This window comes from Trichosurus vulpecula, chromosome 7 (assembly GCF_011100635.1).
Source record: "Trichosurus vulpecula isolate mTriVul1 chromosome 7, mTriVul1.pri, whole genome shotgun sequence".
NCBI lineage: Eukaryota > Metazoa > Chordata > Mammalia > Diprotodontia > Phalangeridae > Trichosurus > Trichosurus vulpecula.
Genome location: NC_050579.1, coordinates 21,804,222 through 21,815,852, shown reverse-complemented (window position 1 = coordinate 21,815,852; position 11,631 = coordinate 21,804,222). Strand labels below are relative to the sequence as shown.

Below are 11,631 nucleotides of genomic sequence, written 5' to 3'. Positions count from 1 at the left end.
AGAGGTCCATGGAGCTAGGATTAAAACCAAGAATCACCTACCCAGCAAAACTGAGTATCATGCTCCAAGGCAAAATATGGATTTTCAATAAAATAGAGGACTTTCAAGCTTTCTCAGTGAAAAGACCAGAGCAGAATAGAAAATTTGACTTTCAAACACAAGAATCAAGAGAAGTATGAAAAGGTAATCAAGAAAAAGAAATCGCAAGGGACTTACTAAAGTTGAACTGTTTTGTTTACATTCTACATAGAAAGATGATGTGTATGATTCATGAGACCTCAGTATATATATGTATATGTGAGTGTGTATGTATGTGTATATATATATAGAGAGAGAGAGAGCAGGCACAGGGTGAGCTGAAGATGAAGGGAAGATATCTAAAAGAAATAAAATCAAATTAAGGGATGAGAGAGGAATATATTGAGAGAGGGAGATAGGGAGAGATAGAATGGGATATATTATCTCGCATAAAAGTGGCAAGAAAAAGCAGTTCTGTAGGAAGGGAAGAGAAGTCAGGTGAGGGGGAATGAGTGAATCTTACTCTCATCAGATTTGTCCTGAGGAGAGAATGCCATACATACTCAATTGGGTAACTTACCCCACAGGAAAAAAGGAGGAAGAAGAAGATAAAAAAGGGGGGGATGATAGAAGGGAGGGCAGATGGGGGTGGAGGTAATCAAAAACAAACACTTTCGAAAGGGGCCAGGGTCAAGGGAGAAAATTCAATAAATGGGAATAGGTTGGGAAAGAGCAAAATATAGTGAGTCTTTCACAACATGAGTATTGTGGAAGGGTTATACATAATGATATGCATGTGGCCTATGTTGAATTGCTTGACTTCTTAGGGAGGGTGGGTGGGAAAGGAAGAGGGGAGAGAATTTGGAACTCAAAGTTTTAAAAACAGATGTTCAAAAACAAAAAAAAAAGTTTTTGCATGAACTAGAAAATAAGATACACAGGCAATGGAGCATAGAAATTTATGTTGCCCTACAAGAAAGAAAAGGAAAAGGGGATGGGGGGAGTGGGGTGACAGAAGGGAGGGCTGACTGGGGAACAGGGCAACTAGAATATACGCCACCTTGGAGTGGGGGGGAGGGTAGAAATGGGGAGAAAATTTGTAATTCAAACTCCTGTGAAAATCAATGCTGAAAACTAAACATATTAAATAAAAATAAATGTGAAAAAATAAAAAAATAAAAATAAAACCTCAATTATAAAAAAAAGAAAAACAGTTAAGGTTTTAGCGATTATCTCTTTTATGGAGAGAGTAATCCAGTATGCAAGAGAGAAAAAAAAAATACTACCTATGTCTTATTGTATTTTTATTTATTTTGTTTCACATTTCCCAATTCCATTTTAATCTGCTTCAAATGCTCTAGAGAGTTTTGACACACCCAGGTGGATGGCAGGAAGACCTGGATTTAATTCTTGCCTCTGGTGCCTATGACGTGTAACCATGACCCAGTCTGTTTCCTCATCTCTAAAAGGGGAGGGGTGGACTTGATGACTTCTAAAGCTCCTCCTGTCTCTAAATTTCCAATCCTATGATCTCCCTAGATGGAATGTAAACCCTCTGTGTAAAGGAATTGTTTCATTCCTGTCTTTGTTTCTCCAATGCCTAGCATGGTTTCTGGCTCATAGTAGGTGTTCAATAAATGTTTATCAAGTGAGTCACCTAGATTCAAATCCTACCTGTGACATTTTCTACATGGTGACCTTGGACAAAGGGGTTGGCGTTGTTGTTGGAGTTGACCCTTTGTTTTCAGAGAGGACCAATGACATCACAGGGGTGATGTCTTGACTGGCACGTGAATTGGATTTAAGTAGATGCTTCTGAGGTCCCTTCCAGCTCTTTGTTTCCGATCCCAGGATCTCTTGGCCTTAGGTGGTGGTTTTGAATTGCCTAACATCATTCTGGGGAGACGCGTTCTGTGACTTCATTAGCCTATGGGAAGTTTCCAGGAGGAAATTCCTTCTGCCAATGCAGATCTGAGCCTGCTCAGCCAAATTTCATCTTGTGTGATTTTTCTGGGGGCACTGAGGGGATGACTTGCCCAGAGTCCTGCAGCTACTATATCTCAGATGCAAAACTGGAAGCCATTCCTTCCTGACTGGGAGGCCAGCTCTCCATCTGCTTCAGCCCGCTGCCTCTCCTACAAAATACACAGAGTAAACACAAAGTGATTGCCGCTGCCTAGACTCTAACCAATATGCACACACTGCTTTTACAAAATACTCATGCTCCCCAAGCCTCCCAGGCTTAATTACAAGTTTACAAGTGGTTTACTGGTTGCACCTAGTGAACTAGATCATATGATCATTGTTATGCTGTTGCAAAGATAAGAAAATGGATAGAGATTAGGTGACTTGCCCAGGGTCTCAAAGGCAAAGGTGCCTCGACCTGGGTTAGACCATCTCTGAGGTCCTTCCTACCCAGACTTTCTTTGATCCCATATAGGCAGCAAGCTGACCTTCCAGAAGCTTCTGCTCTTGTCCCTATACTTCCCACAGACTCCTTCCCATTTTTCTCCCTGTCTATGGGTGAGGAAAAAAAAATGATTGGGCAAGAACTAGGGAAGGGGGTCCTTAGCTCCTTAGGGTCTATATCACTGAGCAAGGATGCTCAGCTAGGAGATGATCAAGGGGTGGCCTGTAAGCCAGAGGTGTGGTAGAGCTCTGAGGAAACAGTGCAGAGAGGAGATCTGGGTGGAACCCGGGATCAATCCCTAAGGGGGTCCTCAGTGACTGCCCTCCCAACCTAGCCTCTTTCCGTGCTGGCTATGCACAGGAGCAGCAGCCCCAGGTCAGTCAAGGACACCACCAACCACCTCTCCTCCGAATCTGACACAACCCTCTCTTGCCCTCCCCATCTCTTCTCCCTTACCACCATCCTTCTCTTCCTCTCCCTCCTGGTCTCAACCTCCTCCCTCCTATCCCTACCCTTCCCCTTCCCTCCTCCTGATCCATCTCCTGCTCTCACAACAGTTCTGCCTCTCATAGAGCCCTTTAGATGCTCCCCAGGGTGGGAAGGGGGAGAACAGGACAGCGACACGGAGGGCTTCAAACAGACATTGGGTGGCCACTTGTTGGGGCTGGAAGTGAGGTCTTTGTTGGACTAGATGGTGGCCTCTGAGGCCCTTTTCTAATCTGAGATTCTGTAAAGGCCCTTTGCCCCTCAGGAATTTCCCCAACTGAACCCTGGAATACGACCATTAGATGTCCATTGTGGTGTATAGCAGTGGGGTTCGACCATGACATCTCATAGATAGAAGTCCTTCAAATCGTGTCATACATTCAAGGCCTGAGAACTCACTCAGTGCGAATGAGGTTTTCAGACAACTTCCACATTTTCAAGTGGGAACAGAGATGCCAGAGGATAAAAGTAAGGGGGTTGGGGAAGCAGGGGTTGGAGAAACAGGGGGAGAAGAGAAGAAAACCCAAAATCAGGGAAAGAGGCAGTAAGATATAGTGGACAGACCACTAGATTTAGAGCCAGAGGACCCAGATTCAAATCCTGACTCTAATATTTACTGCCCCTCCCCCACAAAGTGTATGCTCTTTGAGAGCAGGACTGCTTTTTATTTTGTGTGTAAACGCCCAGCACATATTTCACACATGCACTTCATATTGACTTGAATGGACTAGCTTGACCCTTCACCCAACACCCATGCAGTTGGTCAGCACCCCCAGGATGAGGAGGGGCCAAAAAGAGGAAGGAGTTGGGGGAGAACGATAGCTGCAAGTTGCTGCCCTACATGCTGATGGTGGGTGCCCAGAAACACAGAGAAAGCCCACCCAGCCACAATCCCAGCTGCTTCCAGGCCATGAGCACACCGAACTGCAAGCTGTCCTGCCTCAGCTTAGACTAGTCCTCTGAGGGGCAGCTAGATGGCACAGTGGAGCACCGGCCCTGGAATCAGGAGGACCTGAATTCAAATCTGACCTCAGACACTTGACACACTTACTAGCTGTGTGACCTTGGGCCAGTCACTTAACCCCAATTGCCCTATTTTCCCCCCTCCAAAAAAAAAGACTAGTCTTCTGCATCTTCCTCAAAAACAGAATGAGAGGAGGCCATGTAACTATAGTCTTGGTGTAGCAGGTGAGGTTTACCCCCTAGAACGCCAGCTTTCTCCACAGTCAGAAGCATCCATATTCCCACAATCAGTGTCAGGGACTCATCATATCCTAAAAATAAGTCATGGTGTCAAAAGTGGGCATGGGCTGTGAGTCCTCAATGGGGTGGGAAGCAGGGAATGTTGTCCCATAGGAATAGAGTACAATTTCCTATGTACCATTCTCCCTGTGTCCTACTGGATTGGAAATTGTGGGCACCCAAGCAGTAGGGAATTTCTGGGTTCAAGATTAGGTTTGAGCAGCTGCCTGCTGAATGTCACCACTTCTTTATGGTCAACTCTGCACATGAGAACAGGAGGGGTGGCATCAGTGACCACTTAAAAGCCTTCCGAAGGGCATCCCTTGATGTCTTAGTAATCCTATACTCAGCATACACTTTCAGAGATATACATGCTTGAGATCTGTATCAAATCCAGCTTGAGTTCATTCAGGAAAGTTAAAGATTCTTGGGTAAATCATTCCCCCTCTCTGGCCTTTGCATAAGTATGGAGATGGGCTGTACAGGACAAATATTTGAGTTTGAGGTCATGAGAAGGAGAAGAGGGGAAATGTGAGGCCCCAGGGCAGTGATCTGGAAGGTGGAGGATAAGGAAAGTGGGAGGGGTGAAGGGAGGACACATAATCACAAGTGTAGATATTGAACCAGAATACAGTAGGGAAAGGGCTAAGAAAGGAATTCCAAGTTCTACTGAGCTGGACCGGAGTTTGCAAAGAGATGGGACCTGGACCTGGCCAGAGAAGATGAAGGAGGGGCTCAAGGTCCAGGTGGATGCAACAACTCAGCCAGGATACCAGCTTCCATCAACCCACCCAACTCTCCAGGACACAACTGTTCCTTCTCACCAATCTTATGGAGGCTGACAGCCAGGATTTATCACGGTCAACACTGAAGTCCGGTCCCAGTAAGGAGATAAAATTAGGGACTACCTCCAGCTCCAGAAACCCTCTCCTGGCCCCAACTTCATCCTCTGAAGTGCCACCTTCTCCTGCTTCCAGTAAGGCTGGACCACAGACTAGAGGAACACGTCCAACCTCACAGATCTTGGGCTTCAGGTAGGATCTCTGTCACCAAGTTTGGAGCAATTGAGGTTCAAGTTATTCTGGAGTTTGGGAAAGGAGAGTCCCCTCAGCTCCAAAGGGAGACTATGTACCCTAACTCATTCAGAACTTTGTGTCTTCCTCAGCTTTCTGACTCCTTTTCTCTAACTCTCCTCTACCCCCATGTACTCCATATCTACCTTACTCTTGAATCTCCTTCTGTGTTTTATCCTCTGACCGTGTCACCACCTTGAGGTCAAATGTATGTTCCCTTTAACTCAGATCCTATCTGTCCCAGGGCCTGCACAATGGATCCACAAAGACCAACCCCAAGATTTCACAGCCAGTATCTGAAATCTCTTGCCTTAGAAACTGTTCCCTCTCACCACCTCACTCCTCAAACACTCAAAAGACCCTAGGGACCTCAGTGACCTGAAGATCTTCCCCACAGGGAGGCCTAGCCAGCTTCAGCCTCTGGGGTGAGTCTGAAAGGCCTTTAACTCTGGAAGAAGAAGGAGGGAAGGAGTAAGTGAGGGGTTGGATGGAGCTCCACTGTGAGTGAAGACAGAAATCCAGAGCCTGGTCCTGGTCCATCTTTAAAATGAGGAGGTTAGATAGATGGTCACTGAGGACCCTTCAGTGTCTTTCTCTATGTTCTCTCCTTTGATTCAGAGAGGACACCATAGCCAGGGTTTCAGATTTTATTGAGTAAAGCTATTTTTTCAGCCCCTCCACCAGCATTAGCTGAGCTCTCTCACCTCCGCCATCTCCACTGCCACTGGGAGACGTGGGTGGTTAGACCAGGCTGGGTTCTGGACCCTGACGCAGGGACTCTGCCCCTCCAGGGGTCACTCCCTTCTCTCTGCATCTGGCTTCGAATCTGTCGGCTGACCAGCTCTTGCATATCATCCTAGAGAAGAGAAGGAGACCATAGGTAGAGTAGAGGGTCTGCCCAGGGGCAGTAGCAGAAAGTCCTGGCCTGGGGGCACTCTGAAGGAAGCTGATGACCCTCTCCTGGCATCCACCCTCCCCCTACACACACTAACTATTGTACACAACAGGCCCTCAGCCTCCTTCTCTCCTACCTTCCAGGCCTCCACCTCCTCCATCAGCATCAGCTTCTCCTTCACCACCTCCAGCAGCTGCTCCTCCACGGCTTGGAGTCTGGCTCTGCAGATGCCCAGTTCAGCTTCTACTGCCAGCTTCCTTTAGGAGGGACAGGGAGAAGGCCAGGCCTCAGCCTCATCTAGTGCTTAGGACTTTTCTCTCAGGCTGGGGCAGGAGAGGCTGAGGCTGCCAGCCATGGAGCCGTCATTCAGCCACCATTTAGACAGGAGCCCAGAGACCCAAAGTACATAGGGCTAGGCGCAGCCTGGGAGTGGGCCTAATCTACCCCTTTGTTTTACAAATAGAGAAACCCAAGCCCAGAGGGGGATTTATTTCCCTAAAAACCTTTCACTTTCCTAAATGAGTTTCAAACTGGATTTGCTACAGAACGTCCAGACAGAAATCTCAAAAAGCCAATCCCAAACACTGGAATTTTTTCATTTTCACCTGAATGGGAAGAATCTTAATCATTTCTAGTCATAATTTCTCTGGCAAAAGGAACTTTGAGAACAGGGGAGGATGTCTTCTAAGGCATCCCCGGCAGGCAGATGAGAACCCCTCCAGTCTTGGGGTGTTGGGAAGGGCTCATTCAGAAAGACAAGAGCATTTTTTGTTGTCGGTGCCCAGCTCTTCAGCTGGGTCCTCCCTCCTCCAAAGCCCACTGGTGCTCACTGTTCCCCCCTTCCCCCGACCCCTTACTTGGCTATGGCATCATCACGTTCCTGGGTAACCTGCTCCAGAGCCTTCTTTGCCTCAGCCTCCCCCAGGGCTCTGGTCACCAGAAGCTGTTGGCTCAGCTGCCAGGGAATGAGAGAGATGGGGTTAGGGTAGGGGAGTAATAAAGGAAGGGGAGGGAGGAAATGGCCAAAAGGATCCTGGGAAGGGCATGAGGGTCTCAGGTTGGGGGGAGTTTCTTACCTGGCGCCACCCTGGGATCTCCTTGTCCTCCTGTGTCCTGTGCGATCCACCAGTCTGGTGTCTTTCTGTTCCCTTGGTGTGTCTGTCTGCCAGCTGAGCTGGTTTCTAGGAGAGGAGGTGTTGTCACCATGATCCTGTCCCTCCCATTCCAATTTTCTTCCTGGAATTTCCCTGGGGGAGGGGGAGACTTCCTCAAGCCATCTTCCACTCCCCCCACTACCTAGGCCCAAGAGACATTGTAGCCCTGCCCCAGGGGGAAGAATACTTACCTTCCTATGAGTCAAGGCTAACTCTGGGGGAGATGTCCCAGGACCGGAAGTTCCTGCTTTCAGGGTGGGGCTGAGGAAATACATGGTCCTTTGACCCTGACTTCCTGGTAGAGTCGCTAGGGCCCCACCCCTGCCCCCTCCCCTAGCTCCACTCCACCCCTGTCTAGGCCAGGCCCAAGGGCTGGCCCTCCACAATCCTCCTCAACCCTTAGACACACACCTTGTCCCATTCATTCAGCTCTTGGCTAGTGTTCCTCTTAGGGCTAAAGGTGCTGTAATGGGAGACTCTTGGAAACCAGAAAGCCCAAGCCCAACACCAAGCAAACGAAGCTCTAAGGTGGAATTTCAGGTTGCTCGGAGGGAAGAGAAGAAGAGAACATTGTAAGAAGCAAGGCCTACACTGCCCTCTTCATGGCATCAAGTGGGCACCTGCTTGGGACCCTGGGAGTAAGACCAGACTTTTCATACCTGACCTGACCCTGAGAATTGTGTCTACCCCAAGACTTTGGGTATTTCCTTCCCCCCTAAAAAACCTCACCCCTCACTCAAGGGACTAAAGGGCTGGCAGGGTCAGTGGGCCTCAGTTTCCTTGTCTTTATAATGAAGGGGTTGGGTTGGATGACTTCTAAACTCTTCCAGTTCTAAATCCCATACATAAGCCTAAGTCACCAGACCTCTCTGGGCCTCCGTTTCTCCATCTTTAAAATGAGGAGGTTAGACAGATGGTCACTGAGGACCCTTCAAGCCCTAGAGCTGGAATCCTATGGTCTCTTCCCAGGCTTTTGGAATTAAGAGTCAACATGGGATTTAGGGCCCAAAGACACTCTAGAAGTCATCCAATCCAGCCCTTTCATCATACAGAGGACAGAGGAGACACGGTGTGCCCAGGGCACTCAGACAGAAAGCAAAGAGTTGGGTTTGGAAGCCCTATCAACGTTTCCGCCTCACCCCATGGCTTCCCTTCCACCTCTTCTCTTTACTGGCCCTCAAAGCTCTCAGTCACCTCAGGCCACAGGAAGACATTAGCAAAGCTGGCCTGAAATGGCTGGGAAAGTTTGCCTGGCTGTGGCCCCTCCAGAACTGACAAAAGTTACGGCAAAAATGGCCACAGCCCAGTGTCTTTGGCACCTGGTGGCAGGATCTTCCAGGACAGACCTGAGAATGAAATTCTCCAACCCCAAAAAGAGCGTTCTTCTAGAGCAGTGGGGAGGGAAGAGGGGGAGCATCTGTCTTTTTAAGAAGAATGTCTCATTTGATGAAAAAGCTCCACTGGAGAGGGAGGCTAGAGGTAGAGCTGGTACCAGAAGGTAGAGAGGTAGAAACCACCTGTCAGTCCTCCTTCTATCCCAGGTCTGGGGTGGTTTTTCCAGGCGACAGCCCTGTGATGCTGTGAGCTAAGTATGAGAGAGGTGTGACTTCTGATTGGCTGAGAGATCTCTGAGTTGACAACATTGCTATATGCAGGCACAAGGGGCAAATACTTAGGAAGTGGTGGAGGGAGGCAGCTGTGAGCTCCCTGGTACCACAGACAAGTGGGGAAACCAGCCCCAAGCATGTCCCTTGAGCTCCAGTACCTGCTAAGAGCAGCCATCACCCTCATGAGTTCATTCTATCCCTCTTTGGTTGAGCTAAGATCATAACTCTATCAGGGAAAGAGCATTCCTTCACCTACTGTATAACCGGTGTTTAGTGGGAAGCAGTCAAGCTGATGAGGAGCGAGCTATTCCTCCTTCCCTTAAGAGCAATCAGAGAAAGTGGCTTTTATCCTGAACTCTTTATCGTAACTCTAAACTACAGATATTTGATGTGGAGTAGATAGATATAATTATAGCCTGGTGCCCCTTTGGGAGGGAGAAGAGTACAGGAGAGACCATCCAGCCTCAGTGATGCTGTATCCTACTTGGCACTCTCCAAATAGGGAACTCGTCAGGGGGTGATGCCCTTCTCCTGCTCCCCACAAAGGTAGAAATCTCAGTCTCTCAGGAATGAGGGGAGCCAGATCCCAGATCATATATCTACCTGTGCCCCACTCAAGTCATCAGAATTTATACTAGATGGCCACATCCCATATATTCTACATGTTTACAGGACTTTATGATTTCTGCAGTGATAGAAGCAAAAAAAGGTGAGCTTGGGAGTTTGCACTGTGTGTCCAGCAGGTCAGGTGCCTCCCCACTGGCTCTCTGTCCTAAAAGGCAGGTGCCCTCTCACAGGTCCACTCCAAGTGACTAAAGCCAGAGGTTTAAACCACAAGGCAAACTGGGGGAACGATTCCTGGCCAGCTTGTCTGAGATACTCCAAGCCCTAGCCCAGGTGTCAAACAGCTTCTTAAATGTCTACCAAGGAAAGATCACCCTGCCAGGAAGAAATAAGCCAGAAGTCACCACTGAGGCCAGAGCCACCAGGAACAATGAGAAATCTTCCTTCCTCCAGTTTTCTAGGAACCTACCTGAAATTGACCTGAAAGTGACCACTGACCACTCACCATTCAAATAGGCTTTCCACCACTGAGTGCTTTTTAGGGCTGCTGCAGAATGAATTACTTCTAAGGGGATGAACTCCACATGTGGTCAGTCCGGGTAGTGGAGCAGCTATCTAGCAGAATTCCCTCCTTCTTCTGACAACACAGATTGGGCTCCATTTTCCCCGAAAGGTAACAAAACTGTTCCCAGGATCTGATTGACCCCAGAGGACAATGGGATGAGTCATGCCCCACTTGGCAGATTCCTGGTAGTCTCTGGGCACACTGATGAGGCTTCCTGGTCACCTAAGGTCGTAAAAAGGCCATTCCATGTGTGGTCAGGCCATACAGAGTCCCACCCATATGTTCAGACTTGGAAGATGCCCCAAGACCATGTGAGTCCCTACATCCTGCCCTGCTGACCCGATGCCCTTCTGGCTACCTCTATCCAAGCTAAGTGCTGGAATATCCTTGTTGAGTGTCCTTTCCATGCTATGGCTAAGTAAATCTCCATTCCTACATCGAACCTAAACTGATGGGGTACCCACCTGAGTCAGGACTGCTCCTAACAATACGTCATGCCGTTAAGCTGCTACTTGGGGCTGTTCTTTCAGCATTTTCATGTTCTTCCCAAAATTCTGTGATGTAGGTGGGGCAGGGATTAGCCCCTCCATTTGACAGGTGAGAAAACTGAGGCAGGCATGGCCATAATCCAGTGTCTTTGTGACCTGGTGGCAGGATCTTCCAGGACAGATCTGAGAGGCGAAGGGAGTTGTCCAGGGTTTATGCAACTGAGAAGTCTGCATTCGAACCCAGACCCTCCAGATGCCAAACCCAGAGAGTTTCCCATTATTGGAAGCTATGTGTGTTACCAGGGACCAACCATTAAATAACCTGTGAACCTGCCAGCAGAGGTCCCATCTGCCCATCAGCTCATCTGCCTGGGAGGACCCTTACAGCGGAAAGGGAAGTCCTAACACTCACAGCAGGATTTCTACTTCAGCCAAGAGAGCATCCGGCCTAGAGATGGGAAGAGCTGAGTTCAAATCCAGACTCAAACATCTACCAGCTGCATGATTCTGGGCAAGTCACTTCACCTCTGTTTGCCTCAGTCTCCTCACCTGTAAAATGGGAGTGATAATAATAGCCTGGGTGCATGCACACACACACATGCACACGCACACACAGGCGCGCGCACGCGCGTGCACACACACACACACGCATGCACACACACACACGCATGCATGCACACGCACACACACACACACACACGCACACACACATGCGCATGCACGCACACGCACACACACCCCTCCCAGGGCTGTTGTAAGGATACAATGAGGTAAAGGGCCAGCACAGTGCCTGGCACATAGTGAGTACTTAGTATAAATGTCAGCTACCCTTACTATTATTAAGCCAGGAAAACAATAATGTAAACAGAAAGAACAACAAAGTATAATGGCCACATTAGACGCTGACAAAAAAAGACGTAGCCTCCGGGCTGTCCTTCCTTACAGAGGTGGGGCACTGTGGGTGCAGAATACTGCATACAGAGTAGGACTTGGCTGACGTGTCTTAGTTTTACCGAGAAGATATTTTTCTGCTTTTTTCAATTCTTCGCTCTAAGGCTAGGTTTTTACCCTTTTTTATGAATCACGGGCCCCTTTGACAGTCCTGTGAAGCCTATGGACCCCTCCTCAA

At 48.5% G+C, this 11,631-nt stretch overlaps 1 protein-coding gene across 1 annotated transcript; it reads right to left on the bottom strand.

The window, feature by feature from the left end:
* Positions 1-1,365: 1,365 nt before the first annotated feature.
* LOC118858152 lies at positions 1,366-10,086 on the bottom strand. The gene is made up of 8 exons (XM_036768612.1): positions 9,955-10,086; positions 7,690-7,822; positions 7,470-7,539; positions 7,201-7,305; positions 6,982-7,079; positions 6,261-6,381; positions 5,934-6,085; positions 1,366-2,153 (listed from the first exon to the last, which is right to left on the bottom strand). The coding sequence occupies exons 2-8, from the start codon at positions 7,701-7,703 to the stop codon at positions 2,072-2,074; spliced, it is 642 nt and encodes a 213-aa protein (XP_036624507.1). The 5' UTR covers positions 7,704-7,822; positions 9,955-10,086; the 3' UTR covers positions 1,366-2,071.
* Positions 10,087-11,631: the final 1,545 nt, after the last annotated feature.